Source organism: Triturus cristatus, chromosome 12, assembly GCF_964204655.1.
Source record: "Triturus cristatus chromosome 12, aTriCri1.1, whole genome shotgun sequence".
Taxonomy (NCBI): Eukaryota; Metazoa; Chordata; class Amphibia; order Caudata; family Salamandridae; genus Triturus; species Triturus cristatus.
Window position 1 is genome coordinate 708,828,829 of NC_140595.1, and position 27,443 is coordinate 708,856,271.

The 27,443-nt window shown below is 45.1% G+C and overlaps 1 protein-coding gene across 2 annotated transcripts in view; it reads left to right on the forward strand.

The window, feature by feature from the left end:
• The window catches only part of LOC146780368 (hydroperoxide isomerase ALOXE3-like), a 202,061-nt gene that overhangs the window by 118,412 nt on the left and 56,206 nt on the right, over positions 1-27,443 (forward strand). For both annotated transcript variants that reach the window (XM_085639758.1, XM_085639757.1), the window contains exon 2: positions 25,917-26,121. In XM_085639758.1, the coding sequence (XP_085495884.1) occupies positions 25,917-26,121 (205 nt within the window). The remainder of the gene's footprint in view (positions 1-25,916; positions 26,122-27,443) is intronic.

A 27,443-nucleotide genomic window follows, 5' to 3' on the forward strand; every position in this document is an offset into this window, starting at 1 on the left:
CACCAATTTAAAAGTGCACACGTAGTACAAAATGGATGCTACCCTCCACCCACACGACTCTGGCTGCCTGTTGCTGGGCAGAACTCCAGCCACGGCAGCTGGACAATAGGAATCTTGTTGCAGGGAGGTGCTCCCACCTCCCCAGACTGACTATGTGGATTGGAACTGGGTGGGTGCACCATAGGATGTCTTTCAGACTTGCACGTAGGCTTCTCCAGTGCCTACTTCTGCATACACCGCCTCAAACTGGTTCAGGAGCATCCTGTCCCCTGCCCAGGTGGGAAACCACACAAAGGGGAGAGGGTGTAGCCACCCTTTCCCGCCTGAACTCTCATTGGTGGGCTCTGATCTGGACACTCCCCTAATCTTTAGATAAAGGTGAATACAGGGTCCCCAGAGCCTCAGACTATTCTTGGACTTCACAGACTTGAACTTCGACTTGCTGCCGCACAGCTAAAGGAAGAAATCTCCCTTGGGGTAAAGGAGTTACCCCCTGCTTGACAGGCACCTGAAACACTGCAAGTGACCCGGTTGGAACCTCGCTGCTCCTACGGACATCGACGACTCTTTCCTACCTTGAGGTGGGTTTCCAAGCATCCCAGAGGCCAGTGAGTGTGCACAGCAAAGCTCAGCACCGTGGACCCCGAGGAACCGAGATCCTCAATACCCGAGGACACCGGCCACCTCTTGCACAGCACACGACCCCCGACGAGTGGGAAAGTTTATCTTTGGCCCATTATTGTGCCAACCTCTCAGCATCATCTGTGCCAAAGATCGACACCCTAGCCCACTCCGGCGACCCGTGGGCGCATCTTTACGCACGCCAAATTGCTGCCTCCCACGGTCCCTTGTCTCTCGACTGGTGGGCCCTGGTGGAGGTCAATCTTCACTTCCAAGAGTTCCTCTGGTTGCTCCAGGCCTGCTCTTCAGTCTCCTTGCTGGAGACCTCGCTCAGACCTTGTGGGTCTTCACCAGTAGCTGTTTTGTGTTTCTTGCGTGGGTTGCGGTTGCCAAGGCTTAGTGGATCCAATCCGGACACTATCACCGCAGCGACCCTCATCCTTTGTGGGACAGTTGCCCTCCAGAAGTTGGCCTTCCTTGACGCCTCCTGGACCCCGTAGCTGATGATCCAAGCTACACCTCTTCCACCTGGAAGCACCCGACATTGAAGGGCTCCTTCTCCTGAGCCCCCTGGTCACTGTGCCGTGACCCAGACTCTGTCCCCTCTGCTTTCAGGTCCTTCTCTTCAAGATCTACATTTTCAATCTTCACGACATCGACGACGCTTCTTGCTAGCAGCATTTCTTCACGTTTTGCCATTGAAAATCAGACCGCGACCCGACATCGAAAACGACCTATGCACCCGGCTTCTCTGGGGCAGGTAACAGTGGTACCTCGGTACTCTCGTGGGTGTGGGCCCTTCAAAAGCTTAACTCTAAAGTATTGAACTTGAATTTCTGCTAGAAGTGTTTTTAATCTTGTAAAATTCAACCGCGACATTCTCCATAGGCTTTAATAGAGGTCCCGACAGTAGCTTCTGACACTGCACGCGTCTCCCCTTCCTCACTACCTTGGGTGGTTTCACAAGGGGCCAGCGACCCTAAATGCCCTAGGCATTGTCTGTAGAATTGTCGTGGTTCTTATACCACTTTTTTGATATATGGTTTGGTCCCCCCCTGGGGCCCTATGATTCCAGTGCAATTTATTGTAACTATCAATGCTTGTTTGAATTGTATCTTTACCTCCAGCCTCATAAAGAGACTAGTGGGATTATTCTTAGAATAAATACATATGTTTTGTATATATACCTGTGTGGACTACTCTTTCATTTGGTCATTCAAGAGGTTATCTATGGTAAAACAATTAGCTTAACACTCCTTCAATACTTAGCCTGAAGGCTGCTCTCCACAGCTACCACTAGGATAGCTTTCTTTAAAGGTTTGTCTTTAACCTATCACCATAAGAGTCGAATTGGACTGGTGCAAGGTGTCCCCTATAACTAGTGGACCGCATATGCCAGGCCAACTTCTCACATACGTCAACCCATGACAGCATCTTGCAAAAGAAATTGCAACAATGTGAAATGATACCCATGTGGCCCGTAGCACTTAAGCGACATCACCCAGTTCTTCCAGAGAGATACCTCTCACCATGCAAACCTATCTGTGCGTGCAATTTCACCAGTCGTGTAACTAAGTTCTCCATGTCCTGCCTTGTACGCACTTGCCCATTCTGTTAGTGACTGCAGCGCATCTCCCAAATAGTTAGTAAACCATTAGTGGGAGGAAGTGACTTCTCCTCTCTGATGCAATCAACTAATGCATGTGTAAGTCTTAAGTGAACTGCATCCTCATACGCCGTATGCAAAACTTCCCTCTTAAAGGTGCATCACATAATTGTGTTTCAATGCTGAATGGTAACTCTCTTAAACAGATCTAAAGCCTACCTCAAATTTACATGTTGACAACAAGTAGGTGGTTGTAGGATGAACACATTGAATGCAAAAATCAAAACAAACATAATACATTCCTATACAAAAAATAGAAGCATCCTTGAATCATGATTAGGACATGTATGTTTGAAATTATTTTTTGTGCCTTTTAAAAAAAAGAAATGTGTATTCTAAACTGTCGTTCATCCCGGAGGACTGTATGGTTTCCAATTTATTGATCCAAAAGAATTCAGTTTGCGCCAATTGTTTGTGTGGGTCTATCTGGTTTGATGCGCACTGCTTTCAGAATCTTAATTGGGCTATGTTATGCCCTGCTTCCAGTCAGTGCATGTCTACACTAGTTTTTACTCTGGTTTGGTTATTGCTTTTGTGTTGCAGGTTTTAAGTTTCCTCTGTTTGACCAATTTATAGTTTGCCACATGGGCACTTTAGGGCGTAAATAATGTTCATGGTGTCGCATGACCAGCAAGACCACTGACTCATTGTCAGTGAAATTGCCCTCCCCCGCAGGTCCACCATCAAGTGAGGCCTTCCCCCGAGCCCCTGCACTCTCGAATGCTGGTGTTCGCAGCCCTCCTCCACCCACAGATTTTACCTGCCCCTCATCCCTGGTGGTCCGGTGGACCTCTCTCCTTTCTCTCGCTCCGCTCTTTCTCTCCGTTTTTACTTGTTTTTCACTGATTTCAATCTCCCCCTTTTATTCTTCTTCTGTGTCTTTCCTCAGTTTTCTCTATTTTTTTACTGATTTCAATCTCCCCCTTTCACTCCCCCTCTTTCCTCCATTTTCACTCATTTTTTACTGATTTCATCTTCCCCTCTCTCTCTCCTTCTGTGTCTTTCCGCAACTTTTCTTGCACCTTTCACTGCCTCATTTTCACTCTTTCCTCTCTTTTTGCCTTTTCTGCCTGTTTTTTCCCTGCCGCAGCGGCCCTTACTCCCCCCCCCCCCCCTCCCCCCCCTCCCCCCAACATGACCAGTGTGACCGGCCCAATTCACCTCCACCTCCCAGCTGTTCAGCCCTCCGCGACCCCTACCTAATGGCAGACGCTGTACGGATGCGGGCGCGCCGAAGGCTCGCCTAAGTCCACGAGCAGCGCCAGGAACCCTGGACCTCCTCAACGCCAATGCTACGACCCAGCGGCACTAAACGCTCTCAACACAGGACACAACAACTGCAAGCAAGCCTCACCTGCCGACATTCACGGACCCTTCAGCTGTCACCGCTGCCAGCACACCTGCAGCAACGCCAAGACCACGGACCTGGTGCAACCCGCCCGCAAGACCGCAACCCAAACAAAGACCCTGCAATGCATCCTCCTCAACGTTCGATCCCTCCACAAACATGCCACCGAAATCTGGGACCTCCTTGACCGCACCACCCCAGACGAAGCGTTCTTCACCGAAACATGACCAACACCACCTCGGGACCGCACATCACCATTCCCCAAGGATACAAGATCTCCAGGAAGGACCACCCCACCCGCCCGGGAGGAGGAATCGCCATTGTCCACAAATCCAACCTCCGCCTGAGCACACTCCCTGATGAGCCCACAGACCTGATGGAACACCTTAACTTCAAGAAACTGGCCAGCCCTACCACCACCCTCCGAGGAACACTCATCTACTGACCCCCTGGACCCCGCGGACTTTTCGCCAACTCCATCATGGACATAATCTCCCTGCATGCCATCGTGTCCACCAACTACATCCTACTGGGAGACCTCAACTTCCACCTCTACAACCAACTGGACCCCAGCACCACATCCCTCCTGGACAACCTCCACAACATTGCACTCCGCCAGATTGTGACCGAAGCCACGCACTCAGCAGGACACACCCTCGACCACCCCTCTGCACAACAGGTAACTCCATCATCTTCAGCCACACCACTGAACTCCCATGGACTGACCATCGATGCGTCCACTTCACCCTCAGAACACCCACCATCCACAGACACCTGCTCCCACGAAGTACTGGACCTGAATCACCGACGACCAGCTAACCTCCTAACTCAGCAACTCCACCCCAACCATCCCGGAAAACGACGACCCCAACACCGCAGCTCGAACCCTGCACGGATGGATCTCCGACAGTGCCAACACCATAGCCCCCCTCAAGAAAAACAACACCCACGTCAAGAAAGCCAGATGGTTTACTACTGAACTTCGAGAGTCCAGACGCACTTGCCACCGCCTCAAAGGCCTGGAGGAACACCAAATCCACAGAAGCCTACAACAACTTCAGAACCGCCACCAACTCATCAGAAAAATGAGGAAAAAAGCGATTGAAGACAGAATCTCCACTCACGCACCCAACCGCAAAGAACTCTTCAACATCCTCAAGGAGTTCGCCCAACCCACCAGCGAGTCCACCGACATCCCTCCCTCACAAGACCTCTGTGACAAACTCAGCACCTTTTTTCCACCACAAAATCAAGAGCATCTACGACAACTTCGAAGGCAACCAACACATTGAACCCTCACCAACCACCCTGAAGCCAGCGATCGACAACTGGACAGCCCTCACCACCGAGGACACACTGAAGACGAAGTCCATCCACTCCAGGGCCCCCATGGACCCCTGCCCCCACCACATTTTCAGCAGAGCTGCTGACACCATCGCACCCGTGCTCTGCCACACCATCAACTGCTCCCTGGCAACCGCCACGACTGGAAACACGCAGAGGTCAGCCCCCTCCTGAAGAAATCCTCGGCGGAACCCACTTACCTCAAACTACAGTCCCATCTCCCTGCTCCCGTTCCCAGCTAAAGTATTCGAGAAAGCCATCAACGGCCAACTTGCCACATTCATCAAAGAGCACAACATCCTCGACTCCTCCCAATCCGGTTTCATTAAAAAACCACAGTACAGAAACCTCCCTCCTCGCAGCAACAGACTACATCCGCACCCTACTGGACAAAGGAGAAACAGCAGCCCTCATCCTCCTCGACCTCTGAACGGCGTTCGACAGTCTCTCGCTGCTCCCTAATACGCAGACTCCACGACGCAGGGATCCAAGACAAGGCGCTCCTCTAGATCTGCTCCTTCCTCTCCGGCAGAACGCAGCGGGTCAGTCTCTCCTTTTCACCCCCACTTTCCTCTCCGACCCTACGCCTACCACCTGCGGAGTCCCCCAGGGGTCCTCCCTCAGCCCTACACTCCGTCTACATGGCTCCGCTCGCCCCATCGTCAGAACCTACAGACTCAATATTGTGTCATACGCAGATGACACCCAACTCATCCTCTCCCTATCCAACGAACCCAATACCGCCAGACACCATTTTCGGGAAGGCATGGAAGCCGTCGCCAAATGCAGGAAAAACAGCTGCCTACAACTAAACACCAACAAAACAGAAGCACTCATCATGGGCCCAAACCCTGACGCATGGAACGACACTTGGTGGCCCCCCGCCCGCGGAAGCCCGCCCACCCCTATGGACCACGCACGCAACCTGGGAATCATCCTGGACTCTGAGCTCAAAATGGACCACCAGATAAACTTCATCTCGTCCTCCGTCTTCCACACCCTCCGCCTCCTACGCAAGACCTTCAAATAGATCCCCCTTGAACACAAAGACCGTCACTCACGCTCTGGTCACCAGCAGACTCTACTACGGCAACGCACTCTATGCCGAAATAAACAACAACCTCACCCGCAAGCTAACGAACATCCAGAACGCTGCCGCAAGACTGGTCCTCGAAATGCCAAGACACTGCCACATTTACCTGCACACACTCCACTGGCTACCCGTCAAAGCTAGTCACCTCTCACCCATGCCCACAAGGCCATCCACGACACCGGACCAGCATACCTGAACAGCCGACTCAAATTCCACGCACCCCAGAGGACCCTACGATCTGCCCAGCTCTCCTACGCTGTGGTCCCCCTGCACCAGAAAGACCAGATAGGGAGGCCGCTCCTTCTCCTTCCTCGCAGCCTGAGCCTGGAATGCCCTGCCACTCCACCTCAGACAGACAACCTCGCTCCCCATCTTCACAAGAAACCTCAAAACCTGGCTCTTCGACAGAGACCCCTTATGGGTGAGTAGTCGCGCTTAACAAACACCTGATTGAATGATTGCAAGTGCTTGAATGTTGTAGTTTGTTGTGTGGTTTTTTTTTTTTTTCCCTGTAGGATGAAGTAAACAATTTCCTGCGATCTTATTTTTGCAGTGTGTACAGTTTAGGCATCTTTGCATGCCGTTGTATTGAATCTTTTCTGTTTTTTTTTTTCTCTCTTTAGAACAGTTCCTTCAGGTTTTTTGAGCGGTTGTAGGCGAATATGGGATTTTATGGAAACCGCTCTTTTAAATCTAGTTGGTTTTGAATTGCCTCCCACTGTTTATTGATTATAAAAGGAGGAGGAAGACAGTGGCAGTGTCCCCGACCCGCTTTGCGACCTGACCTGGGCAGTACGAGCTTGTCAGCGCTTTTGTTTTAAAGTGCATTTGAATTTTCTGTTGTGAAATTGTGTCACATTTTTGAGTGCTTTTGTAAAATTCAATACCCCCCTGCATCACACGCCATTACTGACTTGCCTTCTCTGGCGGAGCCGCCTCCCTGCTACTCATCGTGGGGGCCTCCAGGCACTTCCGGTCGGCCTGCACGAAGAGCGGTTAGCGCTCTAGTGCTTGACTTCCTCTGGGCTATTTAGCCCTCGCAGTACCACGAGCACGCAGCGATCGCGCGCAGCCCCGCCGAAGACCCGCCAAAGAGCTGCCCGTCTGCGCCCGTCCGCGCTAAGGCAGCGCCAGGCGCCAGATATATTGTTCCCCCTCTTACATTTTTCACGGTAAGATGTGCTACTCTAAGACAGAGTTGTTGAGTCTCCAGCACCCCACTTGCTCTTGTACCAGGCGGAACCCAGCCCATATTCTAAATCCCCTGCTACACCCCTCCAAACTCTGCTCTAATACCAAATCGAAACCTAAACCGCCCCAGGCTCTCAGGCTAGGACACCTAAATGTTAGATATATGCAAAAACACCATCTAGAAATCCATGATCTCTTAATAGATCACTCCCTTGATGCCCTGTTCATGACCGAGACGTGGCTCCAGGATGACATGGACTCGGTTTGCAATTTAGCTACTCCTACGGGATATACCACTCACACTGTGAACAGGAGCTCGAGAGGGGGCGGGCTAGCGCTTATAGTCAAATCTCACCTTGCCTGCCAACTAACTAAAGTGGACATTAAGGGCAGCGAAAGCGCTCGCTTTTCTATCAAAGCCAACTCACAGTTCTGCGCAACTGGCCTCTTGATCTATAGACCCCCTGGCGCTGATGCCCCCTTCATTAACTCTCTCCTACAGTATCTGGGCACTAACATCACTAAAACGGCTAATTTCACGATCATAGGCGACCTCAACTTACATCTAGACAGAGACACCGAGCCTAAAGTTGCCACCTTTCTTGCAGATCTTGCTGCTTTTCAGCTTAATCAACTCGTAAGTGGTCCCACCCATAGAGCGGCACACCTCCTTGATCCCATCTTTTCTAATATTACGAGTGGATCCGCATACCCGCCTATTCCTATGACTTGGATGGACCATCATCTGGTAATATTGTCAATTTCCTGCAATTCTGGCCCTGTTCTGGTGCCCACTCCGCTAGTTCAAAAACGTCCATGGAGAAAACTCCGCTTACAAGATCTGCATAAACTCTTGGTGTTAAATCCCCCTCCCTCAAGTGAGGACCTTGACGTAAGGTATGACCAGTTTTGCCTCTGGATCACCCAGGCACTAGACACCCTGATCCCTGCCAGATGGATCAAGGCCCGTACCCATACGGCTAGTCCCTGGTACAATTCTGAACTAGCCATTTTGAAAAAGGAATGCAAAAAGGCGGAGAGGGGTTGGAGAAAAAATTACGATGCCAATCTCAAACAGAATTATGCCCTACTCAAGAAAACCTATCACCGAAAGGTGTGCAGAACAAGAGCGGCATATTATGCCGATGAAATCAACAGTAGCTCCAACACCTCTAAATCTGTTTTTAAAATTCTGAAAGACCTTACTGCGAAAAAAATTGCCATCACTGCCACTACCTCCCCTGACCTTTGCAACAATATGGCTAATTTTTTCACCAATAAGATTAGGAAAATCTATGATACTTTCCCTAACTGTCCGCAGCTTTCGGTTATTTTGGATCCTACCAGACCTTCTCTTTCCTCTCTTCCTACTCTTGAGCGAGAGAGTTTTCAAAAAATTTGTAGAAAAATCAAATCTGGCTCCCCGGCGGATCCCTTAAAACCGGAGACTTTCTGTGAAGCTCATGAATTTATTACAGAACATATACGAGACACTATTAACCTGTCTCTCTCTACCGCCAGTATTCCTTCCAAATGGAAGCAGGCATGGGTATCCCCCATCTTAAAAAAACCCACTTTAGACCCCACGCTTCCTGAAAATTTTAGGCCCATCTCCCTGCTTCCCTGGCCAGCCAAAATCATCGAGGCACACGTCAACAACATTCTGACCAACTTCCTCCTAACCAACAACATTCTGGATGACTCCCAACACGGGTTTAGAGCTGGTCACAGCACCGAGACAGCCTTGCTCAGTGTTACAGAGGACCTCCGTACCATCCTTGACAGCGGCGGAACGGCAGCACTGGTCCTGTTGGACCTCAGTGCTGCCTTCGATACGGTGTCGCACGAGGTCCTTCTGACGAGACTGGAGGAAATTGGTATTACAGGGACAGCTTTAGGATGGTTTAGAGACTTTCTTTCCAACAGGTCTTTCAGAGACTCCACCCCCCCTTACATCTCGAAGGAGCATAACATCGGACAGGGAGTGCCGCAGGGTTCTTCCCTGAGCCCTACCCTGTTCAATGTCTATGTCCGCCCTCTTGCAGAGGTGGCTAGAAGGAGCGGACTAGCATTGGTATCCTACGCTGACGATACCCAGCTGGTGGTAGCTCTTAATGACAACAGTGGTCTGGAGGCTCATCGCTTTAAACAGACACTCACTGATATCACCAACTGGATGACGGCGAATTTTCTCCAACTTAACGCGGGGAAAACAGAGATACTGCTCCTGGGGAAAAATACCGCGTCCTGGGGAGATAGCTGGTGGCCTGATGTCCTGGGCCAACCTCCTAAGCCTAAGGAATGCGTTAAAAATCTGGGAGTCTGGGTGGACTCTGCACTGAGGTTCACGCACCATACTAAAAAGGTGGCGGCCACCTGCTTCGGCATTTTACGTAACCTCAGACCCATTTTGAGGTTCTTCGACTGCCGCACCCGCCAGTTAATTGTTCAGGCGACCATCCTTTCAAGACTGGATTATGCCAGTTCTCTTTTATTAGGGGCGAACCTTGCCGAAACCTCCAGACTACAGAGAGTCCAGAATGTGGCTGCCAGGGCGCTGGTAGGTCTCCCTCGCCACTCCTCGGCGACCGGAGCCTTGAAAAAATTACACTGGCTCCCAGTGGGTAAAAGGATCCAGTTTAAGGCACTGTGTTTAGCCTTTACAATCCTTAAAACCGCCTCTCCCCCAATGTTGTGCCCCCTCTTGTCGGAGTATACTCCTAGGAGGTCGCTTCGCTCAGAGGGACAACATCTCGCGATCATCCCTCGCACCAGACTGGCCAGAGTAGGCGGCCGATCCTTTAGCTTCTTAGCTGCCAAGTTATGGAATAGTCTTCCGGAATCTATCCGTGGCATGCAGGACCTTTTTGCCTTCAGAAAGGCTATAAAAAATCACCTTTTTCAATAATTGTTTCCATTTCTTTGCGCCTCTTTCTCTCTGCAATTGGTCTTTTCACAGCACCGGGACGCTCCTTGGCTGGGGCAGCCGTGCGCTATATAAATTACCATAACATTAACATTAACATTATTGCTTTGATTCAGTGTGCTTTAGTCTCGTATTTCAATACACAGATCAAGGTATAGATGGCTACTGCAAATCCCACAGTCCGCTCTTCCTAAAACCAATATGTCAGATCCCTTCTCCCCCCACCCCCTTTCCTGGAGTTCCTCTGCCAACCCAGAGTTGCAGCCAGGAAAATGAGCAACTTCTCCCCTGAGGTTGCTTTAAACCAGTACTGGTAGCAGCTCCTCTCTCACTGGGATTGGTGCTTGCCTGACTGGGAGAACGAAGGCCCTGCCCAGGCGCCTGATAACATTTGCCTGTGACGAGAGACTGCTTACATTTAAAAAAAAAAAAAAAGGCACAGACCAGATGGTCAACCTGTCAGTGGAACAGAACAGGTCTTCACACCCACAAGGCTTGTGTTTACTTCCTCCCAGGGCAGAGACAAATCAAAGGGGGCTATTCAGCTCCTGGGTGACAGTTGAAAGCTCATGCAAATGGACTTCGATGGGCTTTAAGCAGGTAACAAACAACTTCCGAAAAGTATTTGTACTTCTCTAGGGAATAACCAACCCTGCTACAGTGAATATAGCTTTATTTATTTTTTTTTATTTTTTTTACTAGAACGACATGTTTAACATTAAACATTTACATGTACTACTTTCAAATGCAACGCGCCCTGCCTTTATGGGCTGTATGACCGATTTAGGGATGACTTGGGAATTAAAAGGAAGGACTGTGCCTATCAAAGGGTTCTTTTGACAGGCCAGATTTGCAGTTTAAACCTACACAGTGGTGCTGCTCCAGGGAGGCCTGCAGCCATGTTTGCAGTGTCACTGGTGATATTTAACTTACAGGCACTGGGCACACAGTCGTCACCATTTATTAGGGTGTTAGAGGTACGTCAAATATACCAAGTTGGGAATGCCAATTTCAGCATGTTCAAAGGAGCACAAGCACCTCTCCACTGCTAACATGTGGGGAAGTGTAGAGTTATATAGTTAGCACAGGGAGATTGTGACTAGCCTGAAATCGCACAATGTTGGACCTGGCCCAGAGACCAGAATTAAATCTTTGGTATACAGGTTCCCAAGGTGGCAGCTTCATCCTGCTAGGCGCTTCTCCTTCCATTCTTTGTGATTCAAATGTCTTGAGTTTGATGGGAGGCTTCGTAAGCGTGGAAACGTGTAGAAGTTGTCAAAGTGCCTCATAACTCCCAGTCAGAGTCCAAAGTCAAGTTAGAACTGGATTTCTGGTTCTCTTCAAGGCAGATCTAGTTTTCTCAGTATCCCCGTCCTCCTTCACTTTCTCAGTATCCCCGTCCTCCTTCACTTTCTCAGTATCCCCGTCCTCCTTCACTTTCTCAGTATCCCCGTCCTCCTTCACTTTCCCTTTTTCAGGAGAAAAATTGTATTTGTTAAGTAGCCACTACTCGGACATGGGGGTTTTTGTCCTTGTGAAATTGCCTTGAAGTTATTCCAGTACCAATGATTCTAAATAAAGCTTGGGACCAGGCTCTCCAAATTTACAGAAGGTAATTTTCTCCTTTCTAGGTTTCCATTGAATTTTTCTTAAAAGGGGCTTTTTATCCGTTCTCAAGGCCAAAGCACTCCTCCAATCCGCTTTAGTGGGTGGAACGTTTTTTTTTCTTACATTGTGGCTGCACAGAGTGTACTATTTCCAGATGCTAATCTACCCCTGGCTGCACACATTTACAATATTTATCTTTTACTAAAGCTGTTTACACTGTTTAAGCCCCTTTCACTGTCCAGACTTCAGGAATAGTTGCACTATAAGAGAACATCTCTTCCCAGGAAAAGGCAGACCACTTTTAACAGTATGGGGAGTGCTTGCTTTTTTTTTTTTATCTTGTGTGAAGCAGATGCTTAGGCCTTTGAAAGTGTGAGGCATTTCCTATTCATGCTTCCGTACATTTCTTTGCACTTTGTAGGCATTATCGCATATATTTTACTACTATGCAGGCAGTCACAATTGCAGTTAAAAGGGGCTTGATTTAAATGGTTCAGCAGGGGCACCAGGGCCAAAAGTTCTTGTGACTCCACTAAACAACAACTATTGCTGATCTTCAATACTAAACAGCCAGTCCTAAGTGCAGTTTTCTAGCAGAAACTAGGGCTAGGATTTCAATAGTGCAATTGCACTGGGACCAAACTCTCTAGGCACCCAACTAAACCGATTATTGCTATATTTTACAACTAAGCAGGCAGTCACTATTGCAGTTACCTTTCAGTTAAAAGGGGCATACTTTGAATAGTGCAGCAGGTGCTGTGGCACTGGGGCCAAAAGTTCTAGGGACCACACTAAACAGGAGATTATAGCTAAATTTAACTTCTAAACAAGACAGTCACAAATGCAGTTATCTGGTACAGCACACAATAGGGTTATAGTTCAATGGTGCAGCAGGTGCAGTAGCAAAGGACCAAAAGCTCTAGCCACTCCACTAAACACTTAGGGGTCTCTTATGAAAGTCCGCCCGCCATCGCCCTGGGAAATGGGACCGCCCGCTAAGTGTGCGTTGGTCCCGCATGGGCAGGGGGGTACCATAGGTACCCCCCAACATCCTGGGGCCCACAACTGAGGAAACCGCATGCCTTTCCGTGGCTGCAATGCCGCCACAGAAAGGCTGCATCCCACTGCCATCATGATGTGGATGGCGGTGTTTAGCAGACACCACCACCATATCAGGCCCCTTTTCCGCCCGGTCACCTGTGTGATGGCGGAAAACCGGTGGACGGTCTTTCCATCTGCAGGGCCCCCCCGCCATACTAATATGGCGGGGGAAATGACATGCGGGCGGAGGAGACTGTCTGGTGGATCGTCACCGCCATGCGGGTGGTGGCGATCCGCCCGACATTCTAATGGACCCCTTAATATTGCAAAATTTTACTTCCTAACAAGGCATTCATAGGGGCAGTTATCTAGCAGGCACTTGGGTCATGATTCCAATAGTGCCACAAATGCAGTGGCACTGGGATTAAAATCTCTAGGCACACCACTAAACACAGCTTATTGCTATATTTTACAATTAAACAGGCAGTCACAAGTACAGTTACCTTACAGGCAATTTGGTAATTATTTGAATGTTGCAGCAGGTGCATTGACACTTGAGCCAAAAGTTGTCGTAACTCCTCTAAACACCAAATATTGCTATATTTTTAAACACATAATATTGCTGTTACAGCAATTCATTCTATTTTCTTCCTTCATTTAACTTTTCAAAATATTGCTTTTACTCGCACTATACCACTAGTAACCGCATAATATATTGCCTTTTTGTACATAAATTTGTCATAGCACTTTAATGGACTTTCTGTAACTTGTACAACTACTATGTAAGCTATAACGTACAGCAAGCTTATTACTCATAGGCGAAACCTAATGCAATAACCAATGCTTGTTGTCTTTGATATCAGTCTGGTTCACAGAAGGCTTACAACAGTTTTTAAAATGCAAACTTGCAAATGATTGATAAAATCGGAAACAAACTAAACTAAGTTATTACAGCTTTCATTAAATTAAGAAGGGTGGGGGTACAGATGGGTTTTACTATTTTAGCTCCCATAGAAAGATTTGCTTGCACATACCCTCACAACTCACACCATAACTTGCACAGTTTGACATGTTCAAAACAATTAGTCTCTGTCTGTCTCTGTCTCTCTCTCTCTGCAGCCATCAAGCACTTTGGAAATTTGTCAGTGGCACACATCATTAGTATTTCATATAACCCTCCTGTTTCACTAAATTATTTAAAAAAAAAAAAAAGGGGATTTAAACAAAATATTCATAGTGACTATCATTAAGCCTAAATTTGTACCAAGCCACAAGCTCCATGACACTGGATATGCCTTGTGACCTTTTTGGAGCAATATAGATGTACTTGTGTATTTACTTCATCGTAATTGGTCATTTAATGCACAATAGATGCAAAAAAAATACAAAAATAGAAAATAAAGGTAGAAGAAATACATGTAAAATGTGCCCTGTGGCTCTCAATACAATAAATACATGCCAACACATCCCTTTCGCTTTCTTGCTATGGCAGTAAAGAGGACTGTTTTGTCTTACTCCATTAAAGGAAAAGGATAGGAGGAAAACCTTTTAACCAAGTGGTAGGACTTGACATTACATTGCCAGCTGTCTTTTACCCTAATCCATGAAAAAAATAAAGTTCCAAACGCCCTTCTAGACTGCGTATCACTCGCCCAACGTGAAATAATTCACACACAGAAAACATAATATATATCCTCCGCTATAGCGCACTATGAAAGGTTGCTGCTGCTGGAACGTACAAGAAGTTAATCTCCTAATGTTAAATACAACTAATAGTGTTACTTTGACCTAGGAACATTGGGAGAGGGAGAGTAATCCAAAAGGTGTCCTAATCCATAGGAGAAGGCCACATAGTCCTAGCACAATTCTCATGGAGGTTAAAAACCAAAATCAATATTTTAAGGAAAAATTAAAGATTGTCAGCCAAGTGGGGCAGGCGAAGGGACTGTGAGCACAGACTTTTGGCTGAAGCAAGGGGTAAAAGGAAAGTGCTAAGAACGACTGGCAACCCTTTACTGTCTCTCTTTGAACTGTAGATCGCTCAGTAAACACAGCATAGAAATTTGCGATCTTCTTAATGACCAAAAAACAGCTGTACTATTCCTAGTTGAAACCTGGCTTAACGAGACGTCTGCCCCAGATATTCTGGACGCTATACCCGAAGGCTATGCGATTCTTAGGGTGGACAGGTCTGACCAGAGGTGGGGGGGTGGGGAGGCGGGGGCTTGCTGTGATTTTCAGGAGAGATCTTCAGCTTAAACTGGATCAATTCCTGCTTTCTAACTGCGAAGCTTTTTTTTTTTTTTTTTTCCAGCCTGAATATCACTATCCCTAGATCTGTTTCTGGGCTCCTTATTTATAGATTTCCTGGTCCGGGAAGAACCTTTAATGATGAGCTTCTGGAAATACTACCCCCATATGCCCTCCGCTACTCTAACTTTCTCCTACTGGGGGATTTCAATTTGTATTTAGAAAATAAAGGCTGTAGTGAATCTGCGGAGTTTTTATTAGGCCTTCAGGCTCTGGGCCTGTGAACCAATTGTTCCATACTTCCACACACTACGGAGGTCATACGGTAGATAACATTTTCACAAATTGCACAGAGATCGTTGCTGTACCGCCTGTCCCTCTAGTCTGGTCAGACCACTACCTACTGCCTTTTAGTATACTGACACCAGATCAGGCCCTCCACTCGTGGGGTAGTTGCTCCAAACCCACATTGGTCCAGAAATGGGCCGCATTAACCCAGGATGCCTTTCAAGAGGCACTGGCTGGCAGTCCTCCTGAGGAAGGGGACAACATCCAGAGAGCTGATAATTTTATATCAAGTTGGATGATGGATGCTGTGGACTCCCTGATACCGCTGAAACAATGTAAAAGTGGGCGTATATCTGCCTCTGCAAAGTGGTTTTTGGAAGATCTGGCGCAAATGAAATCCAACTGTAAGCATCTTGAGCGCCAGTGGAGGAAGAGCAATCGGGATGAAAACAGACAAATATTTAGAGACTTTGAAGCTCTACCATTGTCAGATCAGGAGAGTGTGGAGGGAATACTATAGAGGGCAAATTGAGCTAGCTAAAAATTCTATTACTACCCTCTTTCAGGTAGTGAAACAACTATCCTCTCTGGAACGGGTGACAGCTGCGCTCCCTGCCTTTTACGTATTATTGTAATAAGGTCACTGACTATTTTATTGATCAGATTGATAAGATATATGCCACCTTTCCAGAAAGTAGAAGGAGGCATGTCCCTGTTCCTGGTATGGAAGCACCGGGGACAGAGGATACATTTGCCCTCTGTCCTCTGGTGTATAACGAGGTCCTTGGGCTGATGGAGGTGGTGAAATCTGGGTCACCTCTGCACCCGGCCCCTCCAAAGTTTCTGCAACTCGAACATTATTGCCCTTGTTCTCCACTCACTACTGAACCTGTCCTTTAGCATGGGGCAGGTCCCCAGCAATTGGAAACATGCCATGGTGGTCCCACTGTTGAAGAAACCTTCATTGGACCCCGCTCTTCCTGAAAATGTAAGACCCGTATCTCTACTTCCCTATGTAGCAAAAATTGCAGAGAAACATCTGAATGGCTAACTCTTGAGGTTTTTGGAAGAGAGGTGGGTTCTTCATGATACCCAGTTAGGCTTTAGGCCTATGCATAGTACGGAGTCTGCTCTCCTCCTGGCAGCCGAAGTGTTGAGGATTGCGGCTGATGAATGTAGGACCACTGCCTTGATTCTGCTAGACCTAAGTGCCGCGTTCGACACGGTGTCCCACGGCCTCCTGACTTAGAGGTTACAGGAGGTCGGGGTCGGAGGTGTTACGTGGTTTTGGTTGAAGAACTTTCTGGAGAATAGATCCTTCCAGGTCTTGCAACACCCTTTTGGCGCCAGAGTCTGTCCTTTGAACCACGGGGTGCTGCAGGGATCCGCTCTCAGCCCCACCCTGTTTAACATTTGTATGCATCCGCTTGCAAAAATTATTTTGAGACCTGGAATTAAGCTGGCGTCATATGCTGATGACACACAGCTGGTTGTGACCCTGGAACGAAAGGAATCTGGAAGGGCTGCCTATTTCAAAACTTGCCTGGGGGAGCTTATGGACTGGATGAGACTGAGTTGCCTCCAGTTAAATGCGGGGAAGACAGAGGTGATGGTGGTTGGAAAACAGCCCTCTCTCTGGTCGCATCATTGGTGGCCAGGGGAACTAGAACCTAGCACAGTACCGAAAGCCAAGGTGAAAAATGTGTGTGGTTCGATGAAAATCCCTCCTTCTCTGAGCATATTTCTGCTGTGGCCGGTACATGTTTCGGCATTCTTAAAATGCTACGTAAGTTTCTGGACCTCATTCCCCTGGATGCTAAAAACTTTTGTACAGGCTCTGGCGTTGTCTCGCCTTGATTATTGAAATGTTTTGTATCTAGGCGTGACTGCAAAAAACCTCAACATCTTGCAGAAGGTCCAAAATGCCACAGCCCGGCTTGTCTTGAATATCCCAAGGAGGGCCTCGGTGGGAGAAGCTTTGAAGGAACTGCATTGGCTCCCAATCCTGGCCAGAGTCCCCCTTTAAGGCCTTATGCTTCAGTCATAGGATCCTTAGGAAAAGGGGTCTGTGTTTCCTACTCACCCTCCTGACTGTCTACCAGCCCACCCGCGATTTGAGATCATTAGGCAGTGCTAGATTGACTGTGCCCAGGGTGGGGAAGGCTCTGGCTGGTGGGAGATCCTTTGGTTTCTTGGCAGCCAAGCCATGGAATGAGCTCCCTGTGGATCTGAGGACATCTGAGTCTGTTCCGCAAGAAACTGAAAACCTGGCTCTTCCGTCACCCTTCGGGAGGTCTAAAGTAGTTGGGTGCCATCTCTGTGTGGAGTTCTGCTTAGGAAGTTGGTTAGCATGGGAGGGTTGTTGGGTTTCATTTATGTCCTAGCTCGGGGATACTCCGTTTGGAGTAACCATAGTGCTTTACAAGCATAATAATAATAATAATAATCCTATCACAGCAGGACGTAAACCGGAAAGCCCACTTTACCACATCAGCCAACATAAAGATGTAATGCCTCAAAGTCCTCTCAGGGACTTGCTCCTAAGCAGACTAATATATTCTGATTCCAAAAGCCTGAGCCTCTTCTTTCGGTCTCCTCCTTGTGCACTTATCACAATCCTGTCCATTACAAATAATGACAACAGATTAGCATTCTGATTATGTTCTCTGGCACAGTGCCTGGTCACTGGGTAGCTTCCATCAAGATTTTTTTTTTTTATAGCTCTGTGATGCTCAAATTCTTTTTCACAATTGCCGTATTGCCGACATATATGTAACTGCATGGACACTGTATAAGCTAAACCCAATCATTTCTACATGTGATGAACTTGTTAATGCAGCGTGTCTTGCCCATGGGTAGCTTGTACGTTTTATGGTTGCTGCTGTTTTATAGGCCGTGTACCTACTGCATTTGTTAAAACCTTGCTGTTCGTGTAACCAACCTCCCCTGCTTTCACGTGTCGGTGTAGCTATGTTCTAGAATGTCCCTCGGATTTATATTTTCGATGTGACCAAAGGACGGGGGACATTGGGGGGACATTTTGTTCCCTATAATATATATTATTTTTCTACAAAGCTATTTGACAATTTACCAACATTAACCTTTAAATGTATACATTTTTATGGTAGGCAAACTCCTTCAAGCCTTTTTTTTTTTTTTTAACAGTTGGGTAAATCTCCAGTTTTTTAGAAGTTGTTTTTCTTTTGTAGGGGGACGGAATACATTTTTTGAAAATGTTAGTTTAATGTGTAGAAAGAACCCAACGCCCTGCTTTTTGGGCAGTGCGTCTAAACCTCTGGCCATGTTTAGGCTCTCTTTTTTGGATGTATTCATTTCTAGATTGTTTCCTAAATGTCAGTCTTGGTCATGCAAATGTCCTCAATTCTACACATGGCAATGATTTGATTCCAAATATACACCTTTTTACGGTGATGGGCATTCTTCAATTTATCACTTTTTAAAATTGCAGTTCTTAAACTCATACATTCAGAATTTTTGAACAAATATTAAAACTACAGTAAATGATCCACACAAGTGTTAAGAGCCAGTAGGTACAAAGTATGAGTTTGTATTTTTTTTTTGTTTGTATAAAATACTGGACATTACAGTAAGAACTAATTTTGTGTATGGCATCCTTTCCCACATGCCTGTATGATTAGTGTCTTTTCTTTTTCTTTGACTGCACTAATGTTTTGAAAGGTTTCCGCATAAATCTGGCAAATGTCTAAAAACAAGGGGTCATAAGGAAGGGGCCTTTTCACTTGTTTGACACGGTCTTACGCCCTCTCAAAAAAGGGTTATGCAAATTTGGCTAACCAGCCAGTGGAGGCATGGCCATAGATTTGCCATGAAGGTTTTCCTTTATCTGGAGCTTACTTAAATAGCCTTTCTGAAAGGGTATTGCTCTTCGCTACAATTTATCCTGAATTGACAAATCTGGCCATTAAATCCTTCACAGTATTGCTCTTGAATGTTAAAAGGTCTGCTTCGAACTGTCCAGTGTCATTATTATTTTTGGAAAGCGTTTGAAAAAGAACCAACTTTTCTACAAAATCGAACAATTTCCATTTTAGCAGTTGTGTTAACTACCCAACACTTCATAAAACTTTATTTTCTCTCTCGAAATAATCCGATATCCAGTTCTTAAATGGCTTTTACTAGGTCCTGTTGCATCTATTGTTTCGACACTGGACCCCTTAGGACTGCAGGGGCAAATGGAATTTCAATTCAAATTAGCAACTGAGACTGCGAAAACAATGTCTTGGTAATCAAGTTCTGAGATGTAAGTGGAATTTCTTTCATGGTTGGGCAATCTAAACACTTGCTTTGGAACTGTTAAACAAAGACCAAAAGCAGTGGAACCTTCTAATGAGCAGTACCTAACCTAGTATCACTCTCTCAATACTCTCCCTTTCAGTTTTAATGGGGATTCGCGTGCACACTGAATAGCACCCACTGCCACAGTGCCTATTACCTCGGGAATCCAACAGTATAAAATCAAAGTACAGGTGCACCACAGGGAAAAAATTACAGTTCACAATCATAAGATTATCTCCAAAAATGCGGATTCTCCAAAGTTACTTTCTTTTATTACATTTTCATAATATGTAAAAAAGACAGACTTCGATTCTTGGAAGACAACAAACAGAACAGCTGACGTGTTTCGTTCTGTTGCAGGACTTCTTCAGGGCTGTTAATTACAAAATAAACATACATGTATAAATACACTCAACACTACAAAGACAGAACAGTATGTGACGACATGGGACCAAGGCTATGTCCACATACATGTTACCAATGACAAAAAATAATTTATATTAACATAAGAAGTGACCTACCACAAAGTGCAGAACTTTTAGATAATTTTGTTTAAACATTAAAACACTCATGTATTTTTCTTTTTTCGCCTGGTTTGTTAATCATAGTGAAATTATATTTTTAATTTGGTTTTAATTTATTATCTATTTGTTTTTATATTTGAAAATGATAATGAACTTTATTAAACAATAGAGGGTATAAAGATTCATTAAGACTACACACATAATCAGACTAAAATGCACATAAAAAATTTGAGGTGAAAATATTCCTCTACTTACTAAATTTCTGGGGGCATTATAGGAAACGGAGGGAAAGGAGCTACAACTCAGAAGGAAAGCAGGAAGAGAGGAAAACAAAATGATGCAAGACGAGGTGTCGAGAGACAAGGGCATCAGGAAAACCTTTGCTCAGTAAAAGAAATAGTAAGTACCCACCGCTAGTAGTTGATGGTGAGTAGAGTTTTATTGTGCTTGGGAAGCATAATCGAATATATGTTGAAAAAGTTCTCCCATCCAGTAAGATCTAAAGGATGGAAACGACAAACATCTCTGAGGTCAGTTGTAACGGAAATGGAATTGTAAGTCTATGAATACATAATTCAAAATTATATAAAAGAAATCTATTTATTCTGTCTAGAGTTATTTAGATCAGAATTATGATATCTCGCTCTAAATTTGTTCACCAATGGGTGGGGAGCCAATTTCCCCATAACAGTATAGAGGGTAACCACACAGTATTGCCTAGCAATGGGCAGAAGATGCATGTTATATCGGCCTAGTAAGTCAATCTGTATCTCACACTTGAAAAATGAAACAATGAGAACTTAGAGCAAAAATCACCCTGTGTCAGGAAGTAAATTTGGCAAAATGAGCCAGGGGCATATATACCAAGCTAGGTAGAGAATCTATATTAGGACCACATGTATAAAACCTTTACCTTTGGAAGATCCAGGGTCAATATTCACGTAAGCAATGATATCACTGCATAAGAGCCGATTTAGGCCAAGCCCGAGGCATTCTAAGAAAAGAAAAAAAACGCTGCAGCTCAGTGTGGGATTTCTAATAGACAAATCTCCATTATTAATATGCCACACTTTTAGCAAAAGTTGACGGTACCAGGCCCCAATGAATGAAGCCAGCATTCCTGTACTTCCCTTACTGAGCAGCAAAAAACCTAATAAGGACTAGTAATAGCTGGTAAATAGCGCGTGCGCTACAAATCATGTGCTAACTTCTTTATAGGAATTAAAATAAAGATATCGCCCAGTCCAAACTTAGAACCTAAATGACCCTCATTATCGAGCTATTAGGTAACATTGCACTACAGTTGATGCGCCAAACACTTCATCAATATTAGAATATGAGGGGGAGAAAGAGTCCCTCCACAGATTAAACCCCTTCAATCATGAGGGGACCTGACAACACCCAGAACTAGAGTATTAGCAAGAAAACTTAGTCCAGAGGACTTGCGAAAAACTGCATTCCTTGACCCCTGAACTTACCGCAATGTAGCAGTTGCGGACTGCAACGGAATACAACGTCGCGGTCTGAACGCCAAAACAAGGAATCTGAGCTGTCATTTGGGAGAGGTTTATTAGTGCATGCGTTCGGGGAAATTCAAAACTCCTGCGTGTAAAATTTTAACGGAGCCCTACCTCAACGGTCCCTGGCGGTGCTTATACGGCGGCCATCTTGTAATGTGCAATATGTGCAAATTTCCCCGTATGCAGCCACCATGATCGGTGATTAAACAAATATCATATCAAAGAAGATGTCCTAAGTGCACGGGGTTTTTTCTACAGTAAAGCTCCTATGTCTCTGTAACCTGTGACTAGTAAAGCGGTCAAAATTAAAATGATAGAATGAAAAATGTTTCCGACTACTGTCTACCTCACAGGCGGAACGTGTATTTGGATAACCTCTTAAACTAATCCTATCTGGTCAGACGGCCTCAAGGAAAACGCCATCATTTTCAAAAGTTTTAAGAGCATATGATACCGAGATAGCTATATGCCACTATTATTATAGAGAGGAGCATTTCGAAGCGCAGCACATTCCGGGACCCTTTTTTTGCTTATGTTAACCCGGCCTGCTCTCACATTCGCAACCACCCAGTCAGTGGTAATTTTGATAACCTCTTAGACAATTCCTATCTGGGTAAACTGCCTCAAAGGGTGCACCCTCATGTTCAAAAATCTTAAGAGCATTAAATGCCAAGAAGGCTATGTTTCCCTATTATTTTGGGGAGAGGCCTTTCAAAACGCAGCACCTTCCAGGACCCTTTATACCCAAATTAAACCGGCCAGTTCTCACACTAATAACCACACAATTAGGATTTCTAATGACCTGGGAGGAAAATGAACCTGACAGACATTTCGGAATTATACTATGTTGGAAGGCCCCTCAAATTTAACACAAAGTTAAGGCAATAAAAATCCATGAATGAAGAGAATACAACACAAGAAACAACATTATAAAAATTGTTAGGAGAAGAGGATCGGATATGATGGTTTAACATCAGTATTGATGTGCTGTTAATATCATTAATGTTATATATGGTAGTTAGATTCATTCACATGTTTGTTATTCATAGCAAAACCAATACGTCTTACTGTTGGTCCATAGGTCCAGCAATTTTTTACAGCACAGGGAGGCAGTTAGATTCATTCACATATTTGTGTCCTTCATAGGACAGCCAATAGATCTTACTAGTGGTCCACCAGTCCAGAAATTTTTAACACAGGAACAGTAAGGAGGCGATGACGCAGGCAGAAAATTATAAGAAATAATGCATTTCATCATCATTATTATAACCAAGTTCTACACTTCGTAATCTACAAATCCACCCTGCCTCATTTCTTCTCGGGGCCAATTCCCGATTACCCCCCCTTGGGTTAACGGGTATATGGTCTATTCCCATGAACCAAAGTTCCTCTTCAGCGGTGTGATTGTCCTGCATATGAAATGTCAGGGGGTATCTGAGATCTCCATTACGGCGGGCTCGTACATGCTCCTGCATTCTTATTTTCAAGGCTCTTTTGGTGCTGCCCACGTAGACCTTATCACATGGGCAGCCTAGCACATATGTCACATATTTGGAATTAAAGTTGATCAAATGATCACTAGAGTATCTGCGTTTGGTGTTAAAACTAAAGTTTTTTTATTCTGTTTTTACCTAGTTTACGAACACTACACTGGTTGCATGTAAAAAAAAAAACATCATTTTAGATGAAAGCCAAGTTTGTACCTTGGGAGTGGCGACATAACTTGGACAAAGAATATTCCGTAAATTTTGTCCTCTCCTATAGGTAGCTTTTGGTTTAACCGGTATGATGTCCTTAAGACTTGGTATGTCTGCCAATAAGTGCCAATTTTTTCTTAGGGTGTTATTTAACCCTGCCACTATGGTCACCAAACTGTGTTTTAAAAGCGATTTGCACCTTCTTAGACTTATTGCCGGGTTTAGTTGTTAAGGTCTCTTGTCTAGGGATTTTCATCACTTTCGTATGCGCTTTCTTCAATATAGTGTCCGGATATCCAATATCCAGAAAGCGTTTTTCAGTCTCTCCTAGATTCCGGACAAAGGTCTCCTCTGTGCTACAGTTACGGCGCATGCGGATCATCTCCCCATAGGGCATATTAGAGATGACATGTTGGGGATGTGAGCTCCGATAGTGTAATGTGCTGTTCCAAGCGGTGCTCTTTCTGTGTGTACGGCTGTGTATGTGATTATCCTGAATAAAAAAAGGTGACATCCAAAAAATCAATTTCATCCCTACTGTGATTGATGGTAAATGTCACATTAAAAGGATTATCATTGAGATGAGCATGATACTCCATATGTTCCGGGGCAGGTCCATCCCACAACATAACATCGTCGATGTACCTGCCCCAAAAGATTACATGCTCCATCCACCTTGACGCATCATGGCCCCAGGCATACTCCCGCTCAAACCAGCCCATAAAGAGCCCGGCATAAGCGGGAGCAAACCTGGAGCCCATCGCTGTGCCCTGTATTTGGTGGAACCATTCTGAATCATGGAGGAAGAAATTTTTGGATAAAATGATGTTGGTCATTTCAAGTAGGACTTCATTGTGTAAATAATGATCTGCTGTCCTTTGTCCAAAATAGAATTGTAAGGCTTTTACCCCAAATTCCTTCTTGATACATGTGTATAAGCCGACAACATCCAAAGTCACAAAAGTGAGGGTCTCAGACCATTTAAAGCCTTCAAATTTCCCCAAAATATCCTTTGTATCTTTGATATATGCCGGAAGGTTTTGGACCAGTGGCTGTATATAAAGATCAACATATTCGGAGAGTTTTTTCGTAGGTGAAATTACCCCAGAAATAATCGGGTGGCCTGGTGGAAAACGGCCGCCCTTGTGTATTTTAGGGAGAATGTGGATACAGGGGAAAGTTGGTTCCAAGACTGTTAAATATCTACATTCTTCCTCACTCAAGAGTCCAATCTCACTCCATTCTTGTAGTCTCATGTTTATATGTGTACTGAGACTCTTAATGGGATTCCCTAACCGTTTAATGTAACGGGATGTGTCAGCTAGTTGACTATCAATTTCCATCATATAGCTTTTCTTGTCCATTATGGCAACATTTCCCCCCCCCCTTGTCTGCCTCTCGTATGACAATTGAGGGGTTTGACTTTAAACTTTTTAGGGCTGCGTTTTCCATAGATGTAAGGTTGTATTGTCTCTGGTTCGGGGGGAGGGGGGGGACGGGATGTTCCAATAAGTGATAAAAAACCTTGTTTAACTCTCTCTTTGAAAGTATCGATATTCGGGTGTGTGCCACAGGAATAAATTTCGACTGAGGTCTTAGGCCACTGTCAACCGACACTTCTTCCATTATATCAAGTTCATTTCTAATCTGCTCCATCTCTATAGATGTTTCATATTCGACAGACATTGATTAAATAACATTTATTTCATGAACAGTGTGTACTGGCGGAGCATTTTCAGGCACAAGTTTAACACAAGAAAATGGGTTCCGTACAAAGTGATCCTTACGTTTTAGTAGTCTGATACATTTTGACAGATCAACAAACATATCCACATCACCTCACAATTGATTGGGACAAAAACAAAGTCCCTTGCTTAGGACAGAGATATCATCATTGGTAAGCATTCGGTTTGACAAATTAACAATCATTAGCTCCTTATCGAGACTCCCTTTCTCCTCCTCCTACATTTGCTAGTTCTCCATTTTCTTTGATCTGGTCATTCTGTCCACTGGTTCTGGTTTTGTTTTTTTGTTGCTGTTTCTGCTTAGATCCCTGCCATCTCCTTCACCTCCCCCCCCCCTTTCTGGTTTTTGATCTTTTGGTGTTGATCTCGCACCCAATCTGAATCTTTCCATTTCCAATAAAAAATTGTCGGGCTTATTCTCAGTTTCTGTGACTCCCACTGAGTCCTCCGTGTTCACAGAGGTAACCACTGAAGATAAAGAATTTAGATTGCTGGATGAAGCCGGTTCCAAGGTATCCTCCCTTGGTCTCTTGCTTTGGAACGGATTAACTTGTAATAGTGAAATTAGTTTGCTAATTAATTTATTATCTATTGTAACATAAGAAGTCGGATAGAGTAAATTGAGCAATGTCATTCTTACTGATATTTAAATGCACTAGTGGCTGGTACATCTAAATGAAAAATTGTATAGTAAAAAAATACTTCTGTTTTTTTTTGTGTGTTTTTTTTTGTTTTAGAATGACTTGTACCACATTCATGAAAAACAGGACTTGGGGGATATTGCGCTCATCCGCCTTCACAAGGAGCCCTTTTCATTCTTTCCAGAAGACAGCTGGTTCTGCAGTCAAGTTACTGTGGAATCTCCTACAGGAAAGATCTACCACTTCCCCTGCTACCGCTGGATAGAGGGATACCTCACTGTGGAGCTTCCTGAAGGGACAGGTAGAGCACTTCTTTAATTGGAACTTTTCTGGTTTATCTTGCTTGCTAATCTATTTTTGGCAAAGCTATCACAACATAAATATATGTAGTTGCATTATATAGGCACACAAATTGAAACCCTGGAGAAAAATCACACAAGTAGTATTGGATCTAGAAAAGATACCCTTCAAGTCATAGAAAAATTAAAGTGGATGTAGTTTAAAAAAAATAAAAATCCAGTTTTACACTACTTCTGATACATTTCAAACAAACTAATGCAATGGCCTCTGTTACCCATGCTTGCACTATTTCTTCATGCAGCCTGAGTCCTCTCTAAGTCTTCAGCTGAAGCAAATCAGTTTTCTTCACTGTTCATCAGAGGAGCCTTCTTTGGTTCTTCACTTTTTTGCAAACAATTAGGCACTGCTTGTGTGTCCTGATAATTGAGATATAAGAAGACCAAATTGGATGTCAGTCTTGTGAGTCAAGCTTTTGATGATACAGCTGGAGGATGAACATTCAATACCATCCCATTAAAGGGTTATATGCACCACATGTAACCCCCCCCCCCCACCTCAAGGCAATAAAGGCCTTCCTTCAATTAGGATGCATCTCATTGAGGCATGATGCCTCAAGAGACCTCACACTGGCTGGCTATGCCAGTTGGAGGCAGCTGCATTTACGTATGCTTCATTGTTCACAGTTCTAATTCAATTACTTGAGCAGAATTGCGACTAAACTAAAGCAACAGATTTGCTACAAGTTAGGTTGAGGCTGCTTCATGGAACTGCAGATAATCTATGATCAAGCGATTTGAAAGAGAGGGGTTCGGAGGCTCCTTCCTTTACACTGAATTGATGCCCATCTTAGTTTTAAAAGGTATTGTCATAGTACCACGTTTGAATATCATTGGCTCCCAAAGAATCCATTTTCATCAATTGTGACTAATTAGTTTAAACCGTCCCAAAGTTCAACCCGGTACAAAGCTCTGGCAACAGCCCAAGCGGTGTAAGTCAAAACCTCCCAAGCTTTGCAAGGTTGAACTCTCAAATGGATTTGTTGAACAAAACCTTTCATGTTTAATGTTAGCAAGGATTTTGATTTAATTGTGACATGTTCAACAGCTCTTTGTGGCAGCAAATTCCTGAATCCTGCTTGTTTGACAATCTGCAGCCATCACCCAAGGCCTCCTGACACCCCACCCCTCAATCACCTTCCCCGCTCCACACTGTGGATTTAGCTATGCCATGGGGAAATTTGGTCGCAAAACAAAAAATTGAGTGCCAAATTCAATATAAGGCTCTCAAATATGCCAAACTTTACTGACTTTGTGTAACCTTCGC